Genomic DNA, 26,994 nt, shown 5'->3' with positions numbered 1-26,994 from the left:
AAAAGATGAACCATATACACTAAAATCATCCATAAAAACCTCAATACAATGCTCCAACAAATTTGTAAAAATACTCATCATACATCGCTGAAATGTTCCAGGAGCATTGCAAAGGCCAAATGGCATTTTCCTATAAGCATATGTACCGAATGGACAAGTAAAAGTAGTCTTATGTTGATCCTCTGGGGCAATACAAATCTGAAAATACCCAGAGAATCCATCAAGAAAACAGTAATGAGACTTACCTGCCAATCGATCTAACATCTGGTCCATGAATGGTAAAGGAAAGTGGTCTTTCCTGGTGGCCTGGTTTAGTCTTCTATAATCAATACAGACCCTCCAGCTATTCTGAATACGAGTAGGAATCAACTCGTTCTTCTCATTCTTGACCACGGTGATCCCAGATTTCTTGGGGACCACATGTACAGGACTCACCCAAGTGCTGTCAGAAATGGGATATATAATACCTGCTTGTAGCAACTTGGTGACTTCTTTCTTCACAACCTCCATCAGCTGAGGATTCAGTCTCCTCTGAGGTTGCCTCACTGGCTTAGCATCCTCCTCCAAGAGTATTCTGTGCATGCAGAAAGAAGGACTAATACCAGGAATATCTGCCAAAGTCCAGCCTATTGCTCGCTTGTGATCTTTGATAACCTGCAATAGCTTTTGTTCCTGCTCGTTAGTAAGCAAGGTAGATATAATAACAGGGAGTTTCCCATCCCTTTCAAGATAAACATATTTCAAATGAGATGGTAAAGGTTTCAACTCTAAAGTGGGTGGCTGTTCCACAGATGGCAACATTTTATTGCCTAAGGTAATTTCAGCCACCTCAACATCACACTTGGACGTCACAGAGGTATCAAATAGTGACACCACGTCCTCAACATCACCTGTTTTACAATTTTCTCTTTCGTCTAAAATTGAGCCCGAAACATTCGAAAAAGAAAAATCCAAAGAAGAAGAAAAACCAGATAAAACGTCCAAAAGTCCAAAAGCATAATTGTTCACTACATTACTTAATAAATCAATACAAAACAAAGAATGGTCTTCAATTGGGTGCTTCATGGCTTCTAGCACGTTGAACTGCACCTTCTCATCTCCTATCTCCATAGTCAAGGATCCTGCATGCACGTCTATCTTGGTACGTGCTGTCATCATGAATGGTCTTCCCAAGATGATTGTGGTTGCACTCATTCCTTCATCATCCTTCATATCCAAGATGTAGAAATCTGCAGGAAAAATTAACTTGTCCACACGGACAAGCACATCTTCTAGCACACCTGCAGGGTTAACTGTGCTACGGTTGGCCAATTGAATGACCACACCAGTAGACTTAAGAGGTCCAAGATGAAGTGAAGTAAAAACAGATAAAGGCATTACATTAATAGAAGCTCCTAAATCTAACATAGCATTGTCAAACTTAGTACTACCTATAATGCAGGGAACATAAAACATACCTGGATCCTTACACTTTTGCGGCATTCTGACTGCAGGCTTCTTAATTAAGCTAGAGACGTTTCTTCCCATGTTCACTACCTCTTTGTCCATAATACGCCTTTTATGTGTACATAATTCTTTGAGAAACTTGGCGTATTTAGGAATTTGTCTCACAGCATCCAACAAAGGAATGTTTATCTCCACTTTCTTGAAGGTATTCAGGATTTCTTTGTCTAACTCCTCCATCTTTTTAGTTTTTGGTTTCAAACGGTTTGGATAGGGAGGAGGAGGAGAATAAGGAGAAGGATTTTTAGAGGAAGTATTAGGGGATACCAACCTGGAGTTATCACTGGGTGCAGGCATCTCAGATGTTGCTTGTGTTGCTTCATCTAATCTTCCTCTTTCATCATTAGGTACAACTTCATTGTCCTTATCTTCATCTTCTTGGGCATCACCAAGACCTTGTATTTGCTTACCCGATCTTAAAGTAATAGCACTTACATTTCTCGGGTTGATTACAGTTTGTGCAGGCAAATTGCTCGAGCCTTGTTGAGACTTCATCTGATTTAACTCATTTGCCATTTGTCCAATCTGATTTTGCAAATTTTGATTGGTTGCTTCCATCGTCTGTTTCAACTCATTGATTTGTCCCTTCATCATGTCAGCCATCATTTTCATCATTGCCTCCATGTTTGAATCACCAGAGGTTGCCGCTGGTTGTGGTTGTTGCCTCTGTTGAGGTGGAACATAGACTTGTTGGTGTTGAGGCTGTTGATTTCCCCATTTCTGGCTGGGATATTCCTTCCAATCTGGGTTGTACTTGTTGGAGGACAAATCATGGTTGTATTGCTGCCGAGGTGGTCTATTATTGCCATAGATGTTTGCAGCATATGCCTGAGGTTGTTCATTGTCTAACGTCCCTGTCTCTTTTAACATAGAACAAGCCTCTGTAGGATGATTAGTAGAAGCACAAATTACACATAAAGTAGAAGGGATAGGCTTTTTCTGTAAGTCTGTCAAGGTCCTTACCATGGCTGCTAAGTCATCCAACTTCCCTTCTAATTTCTTGTGATCTGCAACATATGAAGCTTCTACTCCATGGGTTCCCTTCAATAGAGTTATAGAATTACTCCTTGTGGAAAATTGTTGATGGTTCGACGCCATAGTTTCAATCAATTGTCTTGCATTTGTTGGCGTTTTGTCCACCAATGACCCTCCACTTGCAGCATCTATCATTTGTCTATCCATGATACTCAATCCCTCATAAAAGTATTGAATGAGGAGATGCTCGTTTATTTGGTGATGAGGACAGGAAGCACACAACTTTTTGAATCTTTCCCAATACTCGTGAAGACTTTCTCTTTCTTGTTGCCTTATCCCATAAATATCTTTGCGAATAGCAGCAACTCTAGATGCTGGAAAAAACTTTTCCAGAAATAATCTTTTCAGAGTCTCCCAGGTATTGATGGATCCTGGCGGAAGGCAGTATAACCAATTCTTAGCGGCATCTTGCAATGAGAATGGAAAAGCCTTAAGCTTGATATGTTCCTCTGTCACAGTTGTAGGTCTCATGGATGAACAAACAACATGAAATTCCTTCAAATGATGGTACGGGTCTTCTCCTGCTAATCCATGGAATTTGGGTAAAAGATGGATTAACCCAGACTTAAGCTCACATTCTCCATCTGGATATTGGATGCACATGTTTTGTGTAATTGCTGCATCCGGTGAAGCCAACTCTCTGATTGTTCTTTCTTCCATTCTATCTTCTTGAATTTCTGGTTCAGGTGATGGATCAAAAGATATGTTAATCACCGGAGGTGATTCTAGTGGCACACTTTCAGTGGTAGGTTCAGATGATGATGGTGCTCCTTCAGTAGAACACCTGAGATCAAGTCTCCTACGTGATTTACGCAAGTTCCTTTCAAGTTCTGAATCAAGTTGATAAAATTGACCCGGATTGGCCCGAGTCATGCACTATGCAAGTCCACCTGAAAGTGTTTCCCTGTGTGTTTTTTTTTCTTTCTATTCTTGTTTTGGAGAAAGATTTCAAGAAAGAAATGAGTTAAGATGTCGTTGGGTCTACTCCCAGGAAAGAGAGGTGCGTCACAATGGACAACTTAAATACCAAGTCTTTCCTAGACAGAGTTTTCCAAACTAGTCTCAAAAATTTCTTAAAAGAAATTCTTAATCAAAACAAAAATAGAACTTTGCTTGAAATATATTAACATAAAACTAGATACTACAAAATAACAAACTATATCAAACGTATATGCGTAAAATAAATAAAATAAATAAAATAAATAAAAATAAAAAATAAAATAAAATAAAATAAAATAAATAAATAAATAAATAAAAACAGAATCAAAATAAAAGAAATACTAACCGTACTCCCCGGCAACGGCGCCAAATTTGATATCGCTGTCGTTAGGTGATCAAATTACCACTACTTTAGCAACTTCAATATTGCCAGTTTGTAGTGAAGAAAATAGTTAGGGTTAAGATAACCCTGAGTCGTCTCACAACGAATACGGAATTGATCTCAAATATTTGATTCTCAAAAATGCAATTTAAAACTAGCAACTATAAAAATAGGGAGGTTTTGATATGCAAAGAAAATGACACGGAAGATTGTAAACACAGTAATAGTAAATAGGTCAATTCCACTGCTTTTTCTAAATAAGATTCTTCATTGGTTATCTAGAGATTATTGTTAAATTAATCATTGTTGTTGATTTACAAATAAATCAATGTAAAGACTCAATTCATTTGTTGGCATCCTCACTTTTAATCAAAGTACAGTCTCAATTAAAAGTGAGAATTATTAGATTGTCCATAGTAAATTCAATCAAAGTACAGTCTCAATTAATTTTACTATGCCTAATCATGTCTATTCCTTTGTTTCTTTACCAAATAGAAAACTTAATTAATCAAAGTAAAGTCTTGACTAATTTTAGTTAAAGTAATTACCTCTAATCAAATTAAAGTCTCAATTATTGGCAAAAACTTATTTAATCAAATGAAAGTTTCTAAACAAAATCAAAGTAAAGTCTCAATTTAATTTAAAAACCTTTTAACTCATATGATTAGCATGTATGTAGATTTAAAATCATTATTTTCTATTCGATTAAGAAGCAAAGGACATAGATAAACAAAAACCACAACAATAATCAAAATAACAAAACATATAAATTCATCTAACCTCAGAATCCATTTAAGAAATTACAGTGGAATCAACCCTTAAAGCTTAGCCCTCCATGGCTTTGATGGAATACATGATGATATGAAAGAAAGAAAATAAAAGAAGAAAATGAGAGATGTGGTGGAGACGGTATCTGCCAAAACCAGAGAGTTCTAAGTGTTTAAGCTGTCAGCTGTAAAAAATTGTCAGTTCCCCTTTCTGCTCCCTTAAGTCTCTTTATATAGGCTTCAACTGGACTTTGGGCTTTATCTGTCAGTTGCTAAATTCTTTCATTTTTATTTAATTAATTAGCAACTTAATTCCTGTCCAATTTCCAATTCTGCCCCTCCCATTTAACCATATTTGCAAAATTGACCAGAATTTGACCAGAGTTTGACCAGTTTGACCAGAGTTGACCAGAGTTGACCAGTTTTGACCATTTCAGTGTCCATTGAGAGACTGCCACGTGTCAGCTCTTCCAAATCAGATTTCTCTCTCCTTCCTTAGGGTTTGTTCCTCCTTTGACGGCTGAAACGTGATGGTGGCAGGCTTCTTCTTCTTCTCCGGCGACGCTGTTCATGGTGGCTGCGGCAAAGCTTGCGGTGGTTGCAGGTGCTGCTGGTTCAATGGTGCGGTGCAGATCTGCATTTCTGCTGTAATGGAGGTTCTGCAACGTTAATGGTAGCGTGACGAAACTGCGGAGAATGGTTGTTGTGGTGGCCGCCATGGTTGTGCACGAGGAAGAAGAACCCGCTGGTGCGCGACGCGTTGCAGAGGTTCGTGGTTGCCGGCGGTGGTGCAGGTTGGATGCGTGACGGAGCTGTTGGATGCGAGAAGAAGATGGCGTTGCTGAGAAGGTTCGCGGTGGTGGTGCGCGGAGAAGGAGATGGTGGTGGCGTGGTGGATGCTCGAGTGAAGTGGCGCGGAGGCGAGAAGATGGTGGCTGCCGTGGTTTCTGGTGCGTCGGCGGCGAGGTGAGGAGGTGCGGCGGCGGCTGCCATGGTGGTGGAAGGAGAAAAGAAAATTAGGGTTAGGGTTTCATGGGTGAGATGGAGGAGATGATGACGTGGCAGAATCTGATTGGTTAATTTGGTGAGATGGGGATTATGACACGTGGCGGCTTATGGTTGGCTAATTTTAAAAGGTGGGGATTGCCACATGGCATGATCTGGTTGAGTGGAGTTTAAGTGGTAGGAGGGGTACAACTTAGTGAAAACTGGGGGTGCAGAACAAGTTTTTGTGGTCCACTTGAGGGAGGAGTGTGCAAATAAAAACTGGGGGTGCATTTAGCTCCTGATTTATTCTTTTTCAGAATTTCTTGATTTTGGACTTATTTTGTAACTTTGAATATTTCAAAATCACATTATTAATTGACCAAAAATAAATTCCAGCTGCATTAACAAACGTTAGAATATCCAATAATATTTTATGCAACTAAAATCAATTTTTATGCCACTTTCACCAAACTTACTCAATAAATCCAATAATCACAAATCCTAATTAAATCAATCTTTAAGCACAGAAAATTCAATTAAATCCCCAAATTTAAATATTCAATGAGGGCAAAAATTTGAACTCATCAATCATCCTTGACCGACAACCAATATCGGACAAGGCTGGGGAACTGGTGTACCGTACCTAGCCAAACTCAACCAAGTAAACAGTGTGCATATCGAAACCACCTAGTACCCGGACATCACCAACATAAGCCATCTAGGCAAGTAGCCGGTCGAGACCGACTACTCCAATGAACTTAAACTAACATCGATGCCCCGCGTTCAATAAGTCTCAAGGGCCTGGTTTGGGGGCCCAGGCCCATTCATAGCCCAAAATACAGCCCATGACAAAACCCAGCCCATGAAATGGTCAAACGTCATTAATGCCCTATAAATACACGTGGACCCCATCATTTAAACGTACGCATTCATTAATCACTGATTTGACTCTCTGAGAGCTTTGACTTACTTGAGCTTCGGAGATTCTTCTGCAGGTAACCCCTCCTGGGTTCAAGCTGACATGTATCGACCGGGAAGAGGCCAACTGAAGAGATAGCGGACTACATGGTAAGGTGACGCTTGTGTCTAACCTCTTATTTGTTCTCTGCAGGAACATATATATATATATATATATATATATATATATATATATAGATATAAATAAATAAATTTTTAATGAACTTAATAACCTCAACTTGTTGTAGATACCATAAAAAATTAATCAACTTCGTAAGTCATATATTATCAAATAATATCAAATAAAACTAAGTATAAAATATCATATCCAAAAATGTTTGAACCTTTATATATGTATAGTATAATAAAATTTAGAACCATAAATTTATATCAAAACCCTTACTTCACATTCTTACACAAATATATATATATATATATATATATATATAATATTATTAATAATAATAAATGTTCATTATAAACTTATTTCACATATACATTTCATAATATAAAAGAAAATTTGATTCTTCTTACTTATACATAACCAACATCAAACATGCATATTTTATATAGTAATAATACCATAGAGAATTTACCTTAAATTAATTAAATTATAATCAAAATAATTTAATATATAAAAATATATTTATACTATCACATAGAAACTTCTTCTACCATTTTATGAAAAAAAAATCTTAATACCACCAATGAGGTGATTAATGTTTCCATCTTCCATTTCATTTACTTTAGCAAAGAAAAATAATAATATTAAGATGAGTGACATCTATATGGTCAAAATCAAAATCATCATCTTTATAAACATAAAGTGTGTTTCTATGTTCTTCTCCCTGTTTTTAGGATGCTTTGATGTAAGACAAGTATGACCCAAATGGCCTTTACCACCGCAGTAATAAATTATATTGTCATTGTTTTCATCTTTTTCTTTTCCCTTTTCACATTATTGTTTCACTTCTGATGACAAAATATCTCTTTGAAATTTCCTTTATGACCATGAAAATATGAATTACATGTTGCTATATTCACTTCTAGGAACAAAGCATAACCAATTTAGTCTCATGGTGCATTCACTTCTGGGAATGAAACATAATCAATTTGGTCTCATGATTTTTCATTAAAAACTTATTGTTTTGTTTGGCCATAAAAAGACATTCAGATGCTTTATTTCCACCTTCTTTCTTTTCTTTTTTTTAGAGTATCATCAAGACCCATTGCATCTAGATGTATTTCAACCTCTAATACTCAAGAACATGATTAATTTTTCCTTGTAATATCAAAAGTCACAAATTCAAATTTTGTAAAGTTTGACTTGTTTAAAACTAAATCATAAAATATTGATAATAATCAAATTTTATTTATGAAACTAAAAAATTAATATAGACAATAATAATAATAGTAATAAGACAAATATGAAAATTGATAGTCAAATAATTTTTTAACATAAAAATAGAAGAATATAAGAAAAAATTACCAATAAGGAAAGGATTAGAAATAGCTTGAATTGAGGTACGTAGAACATTGTTCTTAACGAGAAAATGTCTCTACTAACTCAGTTGGATAGCCTTCGTGCTGATTAAAGAAAAGATTTTCTTTGTTCTTGGCTTAGGCTTCCGGTTCTTATCAAAGATTAACATCTTTGTGGCGAATCTTCATTTGATTTATCAATCTGCTAGATTGTGTAACATCCCGACTGGATATTACGGGTTTAAATAATAATATAAAATAAGAAAAAAAAATCACATTTATTATAAATCCATTTCCCAAAAACGCAGGAAATTTCAAATAATTTATTTCATAATAAAGATAACTCTAAGTTCAAATCTTCTGAAAATTCAATGAAATACCAAAACAGTCTCATAATAGATTACATCTTTATTCCAAAACCGTAAATGATAAAACTCTATAAAACTGTTCCCATGAGTTTTCCCCGCTCTGCTGCTAAGCCTCACCAGATCCACCTGTAACATCATCTGCTCCCCTGCACCGCGTACACGAACATCGCCAAACACAAATAGATAGGGTGAGCTAACAAAATAAACATATATATGGCACAAATATACCAATCACACAATCACACCAAAGGAATTCCATCCTTTGATATCACATCACACGGCCACCACCATGTTATTCGTGTTCTACATCTTCTAGTGAGTACCTCAAGCTGTCTTGCTACCATACCTATCTGCCACAACCGATAGAGCACGTGCGGGAAACCATGCTATGGATCATACATCGTAACGCTAGGTGGAGTTCCCATATACAAACATAATTCGTAACGTCCCAAGACTACCAAACTCGTTAGTCAACTACTGAGAGGGCAATCTATCTGGACCCATCTATACTGGCCACAACCAGCACACTCACATCGGCAACACTCGCCAACCCGAGCTCAACTCAAGGGTTCCTCGTGTTCATCCGCCATCCCGAGCTCAACTCGTGGAATGCCACGTGCTTAACCCTTATCCCGAGCTCAACTCAAGGGATATGTTTTGAGCTCAACTCAAGGAACACCAGCAAGCCGACCTTTAAGATATCCTAGAAGCCTTCTAGATCACGCACATCATAACATGCATAACACCAATCTACTGCAGCAAAATTGCCTGGCGGGGGACACGTACCGCCAGGCGCTACCACTTCCAGATTGCTTGGCGGGGGACACGTACAGCCAAGCGCTAAGCGCCTTAGTCTTCTCTGCCACTGCACCTATCGCCTAGCGGGACTTCCTTTGCCGCCAGGCGCCACGTGCCTTAATATTTACTGAACTATAGACTCTGCCTGGCGCACCCCACCTTACCGCAAGGCGCCATCGTGATTCAAAACCCCCCTGTTTCTACGTTGTCGCTTGGCGAGTCGATCACCACCGCTAGGCACTACACCAGTCCTTGCGTAGTACTGATTTTAGTTCAGGTTCAAGCACACTTCACACAGGTTGCTCTCATTTGCTCTCATTCTAAAGTACCCCTAATGAAAAGCATTGCCTTCTATAATGTTATAGGCCTCGTAGCACCTCACATGTGCATTCATCCCCTAGTCATATAGAACATCCCAAGCATGCTCAAACAAAATATAAGCAGCACCACTCTAACAATTTTAAGCACATGATCTTATGCACCAATGCAATTTAATATTGACACCCATGCCTTCACGAAACCAATTTTCCAAATGTGATTAACCCAAAGGAACATTCAAATTGATAGAGACTTACCACATAACCCAATTATGCTTCATTAGAAGTTACTTGAACTAATCAAGGGCTTATTCATATATTTTATAGACACCAAAATCAACCAAATTAAGTAATGTATATCTCTAGCTACTAACCTCCAAATCCAATCTCCACCGTTCAAAGTGATGAACCACATGTTATGGACCACCTATCAAAATTTCACCTGAATCGGACGATTAATGAACCGGGAAATGCAGTTTTACGAAAACTGCACGAACAAGAAAAATTGGTGGCGCCTAGCGCCCAGAATCAGGAAGGTGGCGCCTGGCGAGACTAAAATACCGCCTGACGGTATTTGTTGCACGAAAAGTATGAAAAACATCATTTTTTGTGATGATGAGAAGGATATTTTAGGGTGTCTTGAACACTTAGTTCCTTAAAAATTAGGTCAAAATCAATTTCAAGGAGCATGCTACAACAAAAGGCATAGATCTCATGCAATAGCTCAAATACTTAGAAACAAGAATAAGAAAACTCAAAGAAGCATATGATATATGACTCAAGCAAAAGTTAGACACATTTAAAAACTCAACATGACATACACAAAGACACAAACATGTAGCTATCATGCATTTAAACTCATGGATTTGAGGCTCAAAGACTAAGCATCCAAAGACGTAATTTTTGAATAGCTGAGCTGGTGCAGTTTAATGTTTTAAAATCATCAAGTTTTCTGCCAGCACTGTTTTCGGGTGTCATGGAAGTGGATTTGAACCATACCAAGATAGCTACAACAAGACAAGGTTAGCACATGAAAAACACCATATTCAAGATAACCTAGGCTCTAGATACTAAATAATGAAGGATTATCTTGTTCCTTTTTAAGATTATTGAATATGGTGTGAGTTGATTAAGAAAGTTAAGTGAAATCCCCATTGGACATTATGATAGCAAGCTATCTAGATATGAAGGTTCCTTTCACAAAGCTCAAGAGAAGAAGATGATGGATTGATTCCAAACAAAATGGAAATGGAAAGCACATAAACAATAGAAAACCAAGAACAATTAAAGGAAGAAGAAAACATAAAATGGAAAGGAAAGAAATGGTAAAAATGTGAGAAGCACGCCACTACAAGGTTAGGCTAGAAGCCATGGCAACCTTGAAGATGAGTGGATGTGTGCCGCCACTTGCTATGCAAGATAAGGCTTAAAAGTATTCACTCCCTAGGGAGAAAACTCTCACAAATGGTTGAGACACAAGAGTGTTTTTACTTCAAAATGTTCAACCCTTTTACATGTCTAGGAGCACCCCTTATATAGAAGAGTTTAGGGGCCTCTAAGCAAATAAAAGATACCTAAGGATGTCTCTACAAAAACCTAACCTAGCTTCTAGAAGCTAGGTCAAATAAGGTTACAAAAATGAGAGACAAAAGAGCCAACTATGGTGTGTGCAAGGCTAATTTCGTTCTAGCACAAAAGGAGACAAAGAATGTGTCTCATATGTCTCCAAAAAGTGGCCAAAGGGTGCTAAAAACAAAGGAGACCAAAGGTACATAGGTACACTTGCTTCATGCCTTTTACTTTATGCTTTATGCCTTTGCTTTACTCTCTCCTCCACATCATTTATGCTCCCCAATCACCATGCGCCACCTAGCATTGCTTTCTTACTCCTAATTAACCTACAAAGCAAATAAACATAGATTAGCATGTTGGCTTAAGTCAAGTCAACTATAGTCAACAAGTCAAACCTAGTCAAAGGTCAACAAGTCAACTAAAGTTGATTCAACTAAGTCAACTTAGGGAATCAAAAATAACAAACACAAGTGAAAGGGATGAAGGATTAGTGAACTTCCTTTCTAAACATGCTTAGTCTTCTTAAGCATGTGCCTCCATCCTTGGTTGGGGTCAATCCTTCATCAGTTCAGCCCCCAAGAACCTCACTCAACCTCACTAAACTCAGGATTCGTGCTTTGTTTCTGGAGATATTTTCAGCCTTGCAAAACCTGTCCTAATACCCCAATTTTGCCTTTTAAATGGTGCCTTAAAGATAGGTAAATGATCAAAAACGAAAATGCACCTTAATTGAATTTTAATGGCCATTCATTCTCTCATTATGGGCTGTTTTACAGCCACTCTTGGCTGCTAGTTCGTCTAGGGTTTACGTTAACCCTTCACATTCAACCCAAAGCCAAAAAATAGCAAAAAGAGTGTTTAATTTGGGTTCTCCAAGGTTTGAACCCAGAATTATGCAAATGCCAAATCAATGTCAAACCATCATGCCAATTCATATTTCATGCTAACAAATATAATCCAAATGTCATATTATTCCACAGCATGATTAACATATATTTAAAACAATAACAAATAATAACACAAAATTCCACAACATGAGCCACAACATTATTTTTCTGTCATGTAAAAAAAATTATTACAATTTTTCAAGTCTACTTGTTCTGTGTTTTGTTTTTAAATTTTGTTTGGTTCATTTGTAAGGAGTAAAACCCCTAAGGTTGTTTCCAATTTGGTTGAATTTTTTTCTATTTAGCATTTTTTTTCTTTTATGTTCTCTATTTAAATTGTGTATTTCTACATTTGATTCATGGAAATTATTTGTTTTGTGTTTGGGATTTGCAAGTGCACTTACTTTGATTTACATGAGTATGAGGGTTTGAAGGATCAATTGTTTAAGTTTGTTTTTGTGTTGAACTGCAAAAAAAGAAAACAGAAAAAAAAACTATTGTGGATCAAAGTCCAAAGAAAACAAATATATATTGAAAAAAAAGATCCAAAAAAAACGGGGAGTTCAACACAACTTTTTGTTGCAATTTTATTTGTGGTTTATTGATATCTACTTGCAATCAGTCTTTCTCTTAGAGTCTTCGTGTTGTCTCATTTAAATCTCTTTTGTAGTCCTATTATTTTCTAATTCTAATTTTCTTATTTTGGTGTTTTTAAAATCCCTTGAAGTTTTGTCTAGAGTTTTGTATTTTCTTTCACCTCTTGAGTCAAGACTTATATCTCGCAACACTTGTCACTTTGTTTGTTCACTCTTTTCTTAAGCTACTGGAGTTCTTGCCAAGGCCTAAAGGGAATTTGAGTGGTAAAAGGCAAGAGAGTACATTAAAGAAAAAGCCTATATGTGTGATAGACGAGTGGAAAATTGAATGAAACACTTAGTAGAGTGGTGAGGTCCAAAAAAAAATATTATTGCTAAAATTTGCTTGTAGAACATGACTTCTTCCCAGAATAGTGATCTTGTATCACCTAGGACTGCGACACTTATGGTTGCACTTGATAAGCTCACATTACAAATGAATCAAATGCACCAACACAATCAACAATAGTTCGAAAGTCTCCAAAAGTCTAATAAAGATGTGAGCGTGAGATTTGAGGGGGTGGAGAGAAGAAGAAGGAGACATGATGATTCAGACCATTCTTCTCATAATGATGACGTGAAACATGTTTTTAGGCCACGGAGAGGTCAAAGACAAGAGGCATTTGGGAACCACATGCTTAGGAGGGATAATGATGAAGAGGAACATGGTTTTAGAGAGGTCAAAGATGTGAGGAGTTTGGGAACCATACACCTCAAAGAGATAGGATGTGGAGGAAAATTATAGTTCCTAAATTTAATGGAGCTAATGACCCGAAAGCCTACTTGGCATGGGAAATGAAGCTTGACAAAATCTTCAACTCTTACGATTATAAAGATAATGATAAGGTGCTTATGGCTTCCTTGGAGTTTGAAGGCTATGCTATGAATTGGTGGAATCAAATCACCATGGACATAGCTAGACGAAGGCAATTGCCAATCTTTACATTGGAGCAATTAAAGGTAGCTATAAAGGAAATATTTGTGCCTCCTTATTATAAAAAGGAGATCTTCAACAAATTGCAAAGACTTACACAAGGAAATAAAAGTGTTGAAGAATATGTTCAAGAGATGGAGGTCACCTTAATGAAATCTGAAGTGGAAGAAACAACTATGGCTACAATGGGCTAGATTCTTGAATGGATTAAATAGGGAGATTCAAGATGTGGGGGAAATGCACCATTATGAGACTTTGGAAGATCTTATTCACCAAGCCACCAAAGTGGAAAAACAACTTAAGAGAAGAAATGCCTATAGGAAGTCATCCCCTCATGGAGAGATAAGGAGAATTATAAAAGGGAGGAAGTTACTTCTGCCATTCCTAAATTTAGGGAGAAGGAGTCTGCAAATGGTAAAGTATCTTCTCAATCTAATAATGATGATTCTTCACGTTCTAGTTGTTGACAAAAAGGAGAAGATGAACATCTTCCTCCAATAAGGAGTTTTGATGATGATGATGACTTATGAAGAAGTATGGAAGACTTGATGATGATGCATGGAAAATGTTGAAGACTTAAAAGAATGCTTCGATTCAAGAGATTAATTGAAGACTTAAAAGTTTAGTTATTTAAAGTGTTGTAATATGTGTACATTATTTAAGATAGTTAAAATAGTAGGTCAAGAGTCAAAAGGCAGAACCCAAACAACAAAGCATTGAGAGAAATTCTTATTTTTACAAAACGCACTGTGATAATCGATTATCACTTATGATAATCGATTATCATAAGTTTTCTTTTAAATTTTTCAGAAACTGCTCTGAAATAATCGATTATTTCAGAGGATAATCGATTATCAGTACAAAACAATGTTTTTCAGAAACTGCTCTGGAATAATCGATTATCACTTATGATAATCGATTATCTATGGCAGTTGTGACTTAACCTTTCATATTCTTAACCTAATTTCTAAATAGGCTTCTATAAATAGAGTGGTAGGCTTCCATTGTAACATACAAAAGTTAGAGAAGTTTGAGTACTTGAGAACTCTCTGTGGGAAGGCTTTGAAAAACCTAGTGTGGGTAGAGCGATAACTTTCATCAAGTGGGATCTTGAGTGATTGAGTGCTGCTGCTGTTGCTAGGAGAAGCCGATCATCCTTTGTGGGATTCAAAGGAGGTGTTCATTCCTTGTGTGATTCAAGGAAGGTGTTTTCATCCCTTGTGGATTTCAAGGGAGGTGTCTTCATCTCTTGTGTGATTCAAGAGAGGTGTTTTCTAAACCCTAATATTTCTTATCATTGATTGTAAGTTTGGTTTATTTTAGTGATTTAGTTAATCTCGTTTTTGAAAGATTAACAACTGGACGTAGGGTCTTTTGATCCGAACCAGTATAAATACTTTGTGCAATTTTCTCTTCTCTACTCTCTTTATTTTATTGTGTTTATTAAAATAAAGGAAAGATTTTTAATTGATCTTTGATACAAAAAGGGAAAATATTAAAAGCACAATTTTTATTAAGAACCTAATTCACCCTCCTCTTAGTTTTTTTTTCTGCACGCTCAAAAATTCCGCTGCGCGATACCAACACTAGTTCAAAAAAATGTTTTAAATGTTTGGGTAGAGGACATATAGCAACCGAATGTCCCAACAGAAGAACTATGATGTTGTTGGAAAATGGTGATTACATTAGTGAATATTTTTTGGGGGAATGATCTGAATCATCTAGTGGTGATGAGGAAGAAAGAGAGTGTGAAGTACCAACTTTGGAGGGAGATCTCTTGATGGTTATGAGATTATTGGGTAGTATGAATAAGGAGTTAGATGACACCCAAAGAAGAAATATTTGCCATTCTAGATGTATGGTTAAGGGAAATGTGTGTTCACTCATCATTGATGGAGGAAGTTGTACAAATGTAGCAAGTAAATGGCTAGTGGAAAAGCTTGGTTTGGTGACATATATGCACCCTAGTCCTTATGCTTTGCAATGGTTGAGTGATGATGGAGAATTGGTGGTAGATAAGCAAGTGAACATTACTTTCTCTATAGGTAAATATGTCGATGAGGTAGTATGTGATATGGTACCTATGGAGGCGAGTCACTTGTTGGGGAGGCCTTGGCAATATGATAGAAAGATAACCTATGATGGTCTAACCAATAAGTATTATTTCCTGTTTAAGGGGCAGAAGGTGTCCCTAACCCTTTATATTTGCTTATGCCTAACAATAGTTGTCTCTTTTCTGTGTAAGCTTATTTGTCTTTAGGTATGGCGCAACTTCTCAAGAAGTATGATGTTGTCTTTCCTAAAGACATCCCTCATGGTTTACCTCCTAAAAAGGGTAGTGAGTACAATATATATCTCATTCAGGGTTCATATATTAAATATATGTTGATCATGTTGTGGGATAATATATTTATATAATTATATTAATCATCATGAAACATGAATTGGTTGAATGGTTGTACATTGATTTGGCATTGGCATGGTTATGGGTTCAAACCTTGGTGAACCCAAATCAAACTTTCTTTTTGCCAAAATTTCCTTTGGAATGAAGGTGAAAGGGCATGGAAACCCTATATGCCTAAAGAGCAGCCAACAATGGCTGTAAAACAACCCATAACGAGACATTGAATGACCATTAACATCCCCATTAAGTCTCATTTTCGTTTTGGGTAATTAACCTAGCATTAAGACACCATTAAAAGGAAAACTTGTGGTTAGAAGAAGGGTTTTGCAAGCTGTGATTGTGCTTAGAAAACAGAGTACGAAAATTTGAGAGTCGTGAGGATTGAGTGAAGCTTTGAGGCTGATTTGAGGAGAACTAAGGGAGGCTATTGGAAGTAAGGGAGAATCAAGAGCCATTCAAGTCTTTAAGAAAAAGGATCCAGGTTAGGGAAGTTGGACTCCGCTATTTTTATTCCTTTTGTTAATGGCATGTGATATATGATGAATTGGATGCCTGTATTATGCCTATTTAATGTAATTATGCATTTTTTGGAATTTTTCCAGAAACCGCCTCGCGGGTGATGAACCACCGCCAAGCGACATTTCATTTTTGTTCTAGTTTTGGGTTCCTGCAGCGGAACCGCCTAGCAGCACATCCCTGGCCGCTAGGCGACACAGGGCTGCAACTCATGCTGGGTTGTTGGGTTGAACTGCCTGGCGGTGATGAACATCCGCCAGGCGACGCAAATGGATTTGACTTAATATTTACTTTTTCGTGTTCTAGAAGGATTTTGAACGGGGAGAAACTATGTTCTAATGCTTTAGGAATGGTTAGACATCTTATAATCTTGAAACCTATGTGATTGGGACACCAGTGCAGGAAGGGCTTTTGGCCCCGGTTGTTTTTGATATTCTGCCCCGGTTCTAGAACCGAGGCATATTAGGGTGAGGCCAAAAGGGATGGCTTTTGGCCTCGGGTGTGAACCGAAGCCATAGAACTACTCTTCTACCTCGTTTCTACTGTGAACCGAAGCCATTGTGTCAACGGTGGCTCAGCCGCGCAATGGAGGTGTTCTCGTCCGCAACAGCGATTGTCAATGGTGGTTTGTGAATCTGCAGGGGTCGCGACAATGTTTACAGATTTGGTTTTTTGATTTGCAGGTTTTAGAATCACAGATCTGGTAGAGGTGGTCGCAGGTTTCGCAATCGCTTTCACGCACGTCGCTTCTGCTTCACCCACTCCTCCACCACCATGCGCGCCGTCACCGCCGTGCGCCCAAAGCTGGTTTGCTCGCTCCACTGCAGCGGCTCCACTGCACCACCTGCTCGCTCCACTGCAGCGGCTCAACGCCCACCGCCGCCCTCGCCTCATTGTGCGCCTCCAAGAAATCTCTCGTCGAGGTTCAGTTGCGGGAAGAGAGGGAGGAAGGAGTTGCGGGAAGAGAGGGAGGAAGGAGTTGCGGGAAGAGAGAGAGGAAGGAGTTGCGGGAAGAGAGAAAGGAAGGAGTTGCGGGAAGAGAGAGAGGAAGGAGTTGCGGCGCGGGGAAGTAGAAGGGTTGGCGAAATTGAAACCCTAAATAAACTCTATGGCTTCGGTTCCTCTAACAACCGAAGCCATATACCCCTTTTTGGCACCGGGTCTTGTTGGACCGAGGCCAAACACCTAATGACTACTTCAGTTTTTTAAAAATGCAGACCCTTTTTGGCTTCGGGTCTTGTTGGACCGAGGCCTATAACACTCTTTGGCACCGGTTTTACGCGAACCGAGGCCTATAGCTATCTTTGGCTTCGGGTGTTAGCTGAACCGAGGCATAAAACTTGGCTGAAATTGCAAAAATGCCACCGCGCCATTATATGCTTCGGTTCCTGGCCAACCGAGGCATATAAGGCGAGGTAAAAAGGAAATTCTGCACTAGTGGGAGTTAATTGAATGAAAAAATCGTGAATAGGATGTTAGGGTTTGAGAATTTGGGAATTTCACTTATTGGTTAAATTAAGTGAGTAAATACAAGGAAAATCTGTGTATTTGAAGGTTTAACAGGAGTTTTGATCATAAGTACAAGATGGAAGTGAATTGAATGTAAAGTTTGAGGAACATGGATGAGTAATTGGTGCTTAAGATTCGCACAGTGCGGGGCTTACCACCAGGCGCAAGCACAGGGATAGTGCCTCTGCGTGGCTGCGAGGTGTAGTTCTGGTTTTGGGAGGTTTTGGTGTATAGTGGTCGTTGGAAACTTAATCTGGGGTTGGTAGAGTATAAATGTGAGATTGAAGGATATGTGAGGAGGTGAGTTAAGTGGGAACACTTAGTGTCACTATTACTAAAGCCTAGTCGTGATATGTTAGACATTGGATGAATAGAGTAATGAAAAATACAAATAGGTGGGAAGGCAGTTAGAGGAAACAAAGAGTTATTGTAAAAGGCTGAGGATGATTGCTAATTAATATGTTTTGGTATTAGGGATTTTAAGACTTAGCGGAGGCAAAGGTATGGGGTAATGAAAAACATGATTTTGGATAATTATGTGGGTGAAACTCAAAACATGGACAGCTACCTAGAGGGGTGAAACATTATGACTGGGGTATGTAGGTACACATAAGTGGTGAATGAAGCAAGGGAATTGGTACTACTGAAATCAAGTTCGATTGAGGATTTAAACAAGAAAACAATAAAGTTCAAGTTGTAATATTAGAGTGAATTCCATATCAGAAATCCTAAGGAGACAAAGTAATCAATAAGAGATTGGATAATATAGTGAGAAGTCTGAATGAAAATATTCAACTAAGTTATAAATCCGGTATGTGTGTTGGGGCAACACCAGAGTTGGCAAACTATGCAAGTTGAACAAAACCAGTAAGCTCGTTGTATTGGTATAGTCCCCGGCGGTGGGGTGCGAACCACCAGGGGGAGGCGAGATACACAAGAAGGTATTGAATGTGTGGCGCCTGGCAACCATGAGGGTTCTGCCAGGAGATACCTGCAGACAGAGAGAACCTGAGGCGCATGGTGCCTGGCGGTACGTGTCACCCGCCATGCAGTCTGGAGGCCGGTTGCGCCTGACGCATCGTTAGTAGTGTCAGGCTGTTTTGCTGCAGTGGATTGGCATCATGCTTGCCAGGATGTGCGTGATCTACATGGTTTTAGTGATACTTCAAAGGTGGGTTGCTGGTGTTCCTTGAGTTGAGCTTGGAACGTATCCCTTGAGTTGAGCTCGAGATAAGTGTTAAGCACGTGGCATTCCTCGAGTTGAGTTGGGAATGGCATCCCTCGAGTTAAGCTTGGGATGGCGGATGAACACGAGGAACCCTTGAGTATGAACACGAGGAACCCTTGAGTTGAGCTCGGGTTGGCGAGTGTTGTCGGTGTGAGTGTGCTGGTTGTGGCCAGTACGAATGGGTCCAAATAGATTGTCTTCCTTAGCTGGTTAGTAGTCTTGGGACGTTGCAAACTACGATCTGTAGCAATGGTTTCCCGCACGTGCTCTATCAGTTGTGGCCGATAGGTATGACAACAGGTCATCTTGAGGTACTCACTAGGAGATGTAGAACACGAATAACATGGTTGTGGATGTGATTGTGTGATATATATATATATATATATATATGGTTAATATATGTATATTTATTTTATATGATTATTTTGTTAAGCTTACCCTATCTACTTGTGGTTGGCGATGATCGTGTACGCGGTACACGTGAGTAGATGATGTTGTTGCAGGTGGTTCTGGTGAAGCTTAGCTACGGAGCGGGGATAGCTTGGGTTTTTTTATATTTTTGGATTTGAAATGAATTGTAAAGGCTTATGACCTGCTTTATATTATTTCTAGTTTTTTAATTTATGGATTTCGTATTATTTATTTATCTAATAAAGTTTTAAATTTCCCGCGTTTTGGGAAATGAGGTTTTATTAAATGAAGTTGATGTACTAATTCTTTATTTTATTTTTAAATCTGTAATATCCGGTCGGGATGTTACATTTGGTATCAGAGCAAAGGTTTTCAAAATGTTTTTGGGGTCTTTGGGGAGTGAGCTTATCGCGTTACGTTTGTGTGATCGTTGGATGTGTTTTATGTTGATTTTTGACTTGTATAGTCTTGAATTAAGCTGTGTGATTTGAATAGCTGAAAATGTCGCGTGCTCAGGCGATGGCTAACAAGAGGAGGAGAAATAATGCGAGAGCTGATGAGATCGCTCATGCCATTCATTGTATGGTAGACGTGATGCAGCCTATAGCAACACAGCCTAGAGCCGTTGTGGCACCAACATGTCATGTGACCATGGAAGCCCTCTAAGTTCATAGGCAAATCCACTCCTGATGAGGAAAATGTCTGACTTAGAGAGTGTGAGAAGATCTGCCGAGTGATCGACTGCACAGATGCACAAAAGCTCACATTCGTCACATCCCTGCTTGTGGCCGATGCAGAATACTAGTGGGTAGGCATGTAGTAGTTGATGCAGACCAGAGAGGAAGAGGTGACCTGGACTTCTTTCAGGACGAGATTCCTGGAGAAATACTTCATGGACAATGCCAGACAAGAGAGAGAGGCAGAATTCCTCACATTCAAGCAGAGGAACCTAACTATGCAGGCATACATAAATAGGTTTGAGTATTTAGCAAGATTCTACTCACCCACTGTCACAGAGGAATGGAGATGCAGGATGTATGATGGCGGATTGAAACCTGAGCTCCGCAAATTCCTCATACCCTTGAGGATCAGAGAGTTTCTAGTCTTGGTGGAGCAGGCCAAGGTAGTGGAGCAACTAGTGATGGGCCAGTAGAGTGGCTTGACATTAGAAGATTGCTTCAGATTCCAAATCATCGAAAAAACCATACACTAGACCCCTGACTTCGTCCAGAAAACTATAGTGCTTTAACTGTGAGGGAGAACATCTTAGGAGGGATTGTCCAAAACCCTTTGGCAGTTCTGGAGGAGGCTCTACCACTGGCAAGTGCTATGTGTGTGACCAGACTGGACACTATGCACGTCACAGTTCTAATACGAAACCATTTGGAGGTGCGCCAGCTAAGAAACCAATTGGGGAGCGACCTAGAGCACTAGGGCATGTGTTTGTACCGACGACCATCGAGGCGACTCAATCAGGTAACCTGGTGCAGAATACTTGCTTACTTTTTGGTAACAGTGTGGTTGTGTTGTATGACTCAGGAGCTACCCATTCATTTGTATCCATTGAATGTGTGAGGAGGCTCGGCCTTGTAATGCGAGAGCTGGGGTTCGAGTTAATAGTCGCGATGCCGACATCTAGCAAGGTATCCACCAGCTCTGTTTGTGTGGGATGCCCTATGGAGGTGGTAGGCCGTAGGTTCAAGGTGAATCTCATCTACTTGCCAATGAAGGGATTGGTCGTGATTCTGGGAATGGATTAGCTGTCCAACAACCATGTTGTCATCGGTTGCAGACGATGTAGAGTAGTGTTCCTAGATGTAGCAAGACTGGAGCTTATATCATCTAATTAGGCAGTGAAAGAGATTGAAGCTAGAGCTACATGCTTTATGATAGTGGCCCAGATAGAAAAGAATAGCACTGTAGAGCAAATTAGTGTGATTTTAGTAACTGAGGAGTATGCAGATGTGTTCCCATACGAGATACCAGAATTGCCACCGAGAAGGGATGTGGATTTCACTATTGATCCCATCCTTGGAGCTGGCCCAATGTCCATGGCACCGTACAGGATGGCACCAGTAGAATTGGCTGAGTTGAAGAAGCAGATAAAAGATATGCTTGAGAAGAAGTTCATCTGACCTAGTGCATCACCTTAGGGAGTACCTGTACTCTTGGTAAAGAAGAAGGACGACAGTTTAAGGTTGTATGTTGACTACCGTTAGTTGAATAAGCTAACCATAAAGAATAAGTACCCATTGCCGAGGATTGATGACCTATTGGATCAACTAAGGGGAGCAACAATGTTCTCTAAAATTGACTTGAGGTCTTGATATCATAAGATCTTGGTCAAGCCTGAAGATGTGCAGAAGAGGACTTTTAGATCACACTGTGGGCACTACGAGTATGTGGTGATGTCGTTTGGGGTGACAAATGCTCCTTCCATATTGATGGACTATATAAACAGGATCTTTCAGCTTTATCTAGACCAGTTTGTCATTGTATTCATTAACGACATACTGATATATACTGAGAGTTGGGAGGAACACTTAGATCACTTGTCAAAGTGTGAATTTTGGCTGGATGAGGTATAATTCTTGGGTCATGTGATTTCAGCCCAAGGGATAGCAGTGGACCCGACTAAGATTGAGGTAGTGGTGAAGTGGGAGAGGCCACAAACAGCTACCGAGGTGCAGAGTTTCCTGGATTTAGTAAGATACTACAGGCGTTTCGTCGAGGGGTTCTCCAAGATGGTGAGCCCACTAACACAGCTCACCAGAAAGGATCAGCCTTTCTTTTGGACTGATGAATGCGAAGCTTGCTTCGAGGATATGGAGAAATGGTTGACGACTGCACCAGTGTTAGCTATTCCAGACACGACTAAGACATTTGAGGTATACTATGATGCCTCATATCAGGGGCTGGGTTGTGTGCTGATGTAGGAGAAACGACCAGTTGCTTACGCATCTCGCCAACTGAAGGTGCATGAGAAGAACTACCCTACGAATGATTTGGAGCTAGCTGTAGTAGTATTTGCCCTCAAGATTTGGAGGAATTAATTGTATGGTGCATAATTCAGGTATTCAGCGATCACAAGAGTTTGAAATACTTGTTTGATCAGAAGGAGCTCAATATGAGATAGAGGCGCTAGATGGAATATCTGAAGGATTACGACTTTGAGCTGTTATACCATCCAGGTAAAGCTAATGCCATAGCAGACGCCGTGAGTAGAAACTTGAGCTGATCCAGAAGTTGCAGGATATGAATCTGGGACTGAATATGGGAGCAGGTACTATACAATGTAGTATGTTGAGAATCACCAACAAGTTCCTAGATGAGGTCAGGGTGGAACAGGGTAATGACCAAGAGCTGCAACAGATTATTGGTGAGTTGGGCATTGATAAGAGAAAGGATTATAGGATGGGTAAGGATGACATCCTACGTTTTAAAGAGAGGATTTGCATACCTTGGAGCCATGTACTGAGAAAGATGCTCTTGGAGGAAGGCCATAAGAGTCATCTTAGCATACACCCAAGTATGACTAAGATGTATAAGGATCTGAAAGCAACCTTTTGGTTGACGGGCATGAAGACTAATGTAGCAGATTATGTGGCATCATGCCTAGTATGTCAGAAGGCGAAGATCGAACACTAGAGGTCGGGTGGCACGTTTGAGCCCCTTGACATTCCTTAGTGGACATGGGACAACATTTCCATGGACTTTGTCACGCACTTACCTCGATCTATGAGGGGGAATGACTCGATCTGGGTTATTGTAGACAGGCTGACGAAATGTGCGCACTTTCTGCCAATTAAACAGAAGATGTCTTTGGACAAATTGGCAGAACTGTATGTCCGAGAAGTGGTTAGACTACATCGGGTGCGTGCGAGTATTGTATCAGATAGAGACTTGAGGTTCATACCGAGGTTTTGGCAGTCATTGTAGAAAGCTTTAAGCACTCAACTGAGAATGAGCTTTGCCTATCATCCTCAGACAGATGGTCAGTCTGAGAGGACTATTCAGTCATTAGAAGATCTACTACGAACTTGTGTACTGGATCACTTGGGGACGTGGAGTGATATATTATCTTTAGTGGAGTTTACGTATAATAATAGTTACCATTCCAGCATTGGGATGGCACCATACGAGGCATTGTATGGTCGGAGATGCAGGACTCCTTTATGTTGGCAGCATGATGGGGAGTCAGTTGTACTTGGGCCATAATTTTTACAGTTGACAACTTAGAAGGTCAAGATAATTTAGGATCGGATGCGTGCAACTCAGAGTCGACCAAAGTCTTATCTAGATAAGAGGAGAAGGCCGCTTGAGTTTGAGGTAGGAGACCATGTATTTCTCACAATTACTCCCACAACAGATATTTGACGAGCTCTAAAGTCGAGGAAGTTGACTCCTTGATTCATCGTCCGTATCAGATCACTAGGAGGATTGGACCAGTGGCGTACGAGATTGCCTTGCCACCTCACCTGAAGAATCTATACAATGTCTTCGATGTGTCACAACTGAGGAAGTACATTGCAGATCCTACACATGTAATGGAGCAGGATGATGTCCAAGTGCGCGAGGACCTGATGATCGGAGTTGGACCAGTGAGAATTCTAGAGTCTCAAGTCAAACAACTCAGAGGGAAAGAGATCTGAACTGTGAAGGTTCTTTAGGACGAGGCAACCCAGAAGATGACGTGGGAGATAGAGAATCTCATGAGGAAATCTTATCCTTACTTATTCCCTGGTAAGGTCTCTTTTTCGAGGATGAAAACTTTCAAGGTGAGGCGAATGTAAGAGCCGTGAAATTTAATTAATTAAATAATTAATTAATTAATAAATGTGGGCAGGGGGAGCCTTTATGACATTAAATTCTAACTTATATGATGTGGAAAAGTACCAGCTCAAGTGGTTGAGAGTACTTTATTGTGTGAGAGGACTTGGGTTCAAGTCCTTGTATGCCAATTGTGTGTTATTTATTTGTTATTATTTTTAAATATATGTTGATCATGTTGTGGGATAATATAATTATAGAATTATATTAATCATCATGAAACATGAATTGGTTGAATGGTTGTACATTGATTTGGCATTGGCATGGTTTGAACCCAAATTAAATTTTCTTTTTGCCAAAATTTCCTTTGGCGTGAAGGTGAAAGGGCATGGAAACCCTATATGCCTAAAGAGCAGCCAACAATGGCTGTAAAACAGCCTATAACGAGACATTGAATGGCCATTAACATCCCCATTAAGTGTCATTTTCGTTTTGGGTAATTAACCTAGTATTAAGGCACCATTAAAAGGAAAACTTGTGGTTAAAAGAAGGGTTTTTCAAGGCTATGATTGTGCTTAGAAAACAGAGTACAAAAATTTGAGAGTGGTGAGGATTGAGTGAAGATTTGAGCCTGATTTGAGGAGAACTAAGGGAGGCTATTTGAAGCAAGGGAGAATCAAGAGCCATTAAAGTCTTTAAGTAAAAGGATCCAGTTAGGGGAGCTGGACTCCGTTGTTTTTATTCATTTTGTTAATGGCATGTGATGTACGATGGATTAGAAGCCTGTATTCTGCCTATTTCATGTAATTCTGCATTTTCTGGAATTTTCCTAGAAACCTTCTGGCGGGTGATGAATCACCGCCAATCGACACTTCATTGTTATGGTTTTGAGTTCCTGCCAGGGATGTGCCGCCAGGCGATACAGGGCTGCAACCCAGATGTGGGGTTTTTTGGTTGAACTACTTGGCGATGATGAACACCCGTCAGACATTGGAAGTGGATTTGACTTGATTTAGGTGATGAACACCCAGATCTGAGCCTTTTAACTTGGGAATCCAGGATTCTCACTGGTCCAACTCTGATCATCAGGTCTTCCCGCACCTGAACATAATCCTCCTCCAACATATGAGTAGGATCCGCAATGTACTTCCTCAACTGTGATACATGGAAAACATTGTGTAGGTTTTCCAAGTGAGGTGGCAAAGCAATCTCGTACGCCACTAGTCCAATCCTCCTAGTTATCTAATACGGACCGATGAATCGCGGAGTTAACTTCCTCGACTAGAGAGCTCGTCCAATACCTGCTTTGGGAGTAACTTTGAGGAATACATGGTCACTTGCCTTGAACTCAAGCGGCCTCCTCCTCTTATCTGCATATGATTTTTGTCTACTCTGTGTTGCACGCATCCAATCCTGTATCACCCTTACTTTCTCAGTAGTCTGCTGTAAGAACTCCAGCCCAAGAACCACTAACTATTCATCCTACTGCCAGCACAATGGTGTCCTGCATCTCCTACCATACAAAGCTTCATATGGGGCCATCCCAATACTAGAATGGTAGTTGTTATTATACGTAAACTCCACCAGGGGCAACATATCACTCCACGTTCCCATATGGTCCAACACACAGGTTCTTAGTAAGTCCTCCAACGACTGTATAGTTCTCTCAGACTGACCATCTGTCTGAGGATGATATGCTGAGCTCATTCTCAGTTGAGTGCCCAAGGCGTTCTGTAGTGACTGTCAGAATCTCGATGTAAACCTTTGATCTTTGTCTGACACAATACTCGTTGGCACACCATGAAGTCGGACAATCTTTCTGATATATAGCTCGACTAGCTTGTCCAGAGACATTTTCTTATTTATAGGTAGTAAGTGCCCACACTTCGTTAGTCTATCTACAATAACCCAGATCGAGTCATGTCCTCTCACAGACCACGACAAGTGTGTGACAAAATCCAAGGAAATGCTGTCCCATTTCCACTGAGGAATGTCAAGAGGCTCCAACGTGCCACCCGGCCCGTGGTGTTCAATCTTCGCCTTCTGGCACACCAAGCAAGAAGCAACATAATCGGCCACATCTATCTTCATACCCCTCCACCAGAATGTTGATTTTAAATCTTTATACATCTTAGTCATACTTGGATGTATGCTAAGACAACTCTTATGCCCTTCATCCAAAAGCATCTTCCTCAATACTCGACTACTGGGTACACACATCCTTTCTCTAAAACACAGGATGCCATCTTTACCCATCCTGAAATCTTTTCTCTTCTCTGTGCCAAGCTCACCAATTATCTACTACAGTTCTTGATCCTTACCCTGTTCCACCCGAACCTCATCTAGGAACTCATTAGTGATTCGTAGCATACTGCACCGTGTGTAATCAGCGCCCGTGTGTAACCCCAAGTTCATGTCTCGCAGCTTCTCAATAAGCTCTAGTTCTTTTATCATCATGGCAAACACATGCACCCTCTTCCTACTCAAAGCATCTGTAACTACATTAGCTTTACCAGGATGGTACAACAACTCAAAGTCGTAATCCTTCAAATATTCCATCCAACGCCTCTGCCTCATATTCAGCTCTTTCTGA

The 26,994-nt window shown here is 39.7% G+C and overlaps 1 protein-coding gene across 1 annotated transcript; it reads left to right on the top strand.

The window, feature by feature from the left end:
- The first annotated feature begins 20,457 nt into the window (after nucleotides 1–20,457).
- On the top strand, nucleotides 20,458–21,766 carry LOC146884688 (uncharacterized). The gene is made up of 3 exons (XM_085675975.1): nucleotides 20,458–20,780; nucleotides 20,902–21,334; nucleotides 21,482–21,766. Exons 1-3 carry the CDS (start codon nucleotides 20,458–20,460, stop codon nucleotides 21,764–21,766), a joined length of 1,041 nt encoding a protein of 346 aa, XP_085532101.1.
- Nucleotides 21,767–26,994: the final 5,228 nt, after the last annotated feature.

This window comes from Vigna unguiculata, chromosome 7 (genome assembly GCF_037176805.1).
Source record: "Vigna unguiculata cultivar grain cowpea cultivar isolate G323 ecotype 2 chromosome 7, ASM3717680v1, whole genome shotgun sequence".
NCBI lineage: Eukaryota > Viridiplantae > Streptophyta > Magnoliopsida > Fabales > Fabaceae > Vigna > Vigna unguiculata.
This window is presented reverse-complemented; position numbering and strand designations above follow the sequence as displayed.

Excerpts from the sequence above, each read along its gene's own strand:
- LOC146884688 (XM_085675975.1), top strand. The coding sequence starts at position 20,458 with ATGCAGACCAGAGAGGAAGAGGTGACCTGGACTTCTTTCAGGACGAGA. Across the intron at positions 20,781-20,901 it reads GAGCAACTAGTGATGGGCCA|GAGGGATTGTCCAAAACCCT; the intron begins GTAGAGTGGCTT and ends AGAACATCTTAG. Across the intron at positions 21,335-21,481 it reads TGGTAGGCCGTAGGTTCAAG|GCAGTGAAAGAGATTGAAGC; the intron begins GTGAATCTCATC and ends TCATCTAATTAG.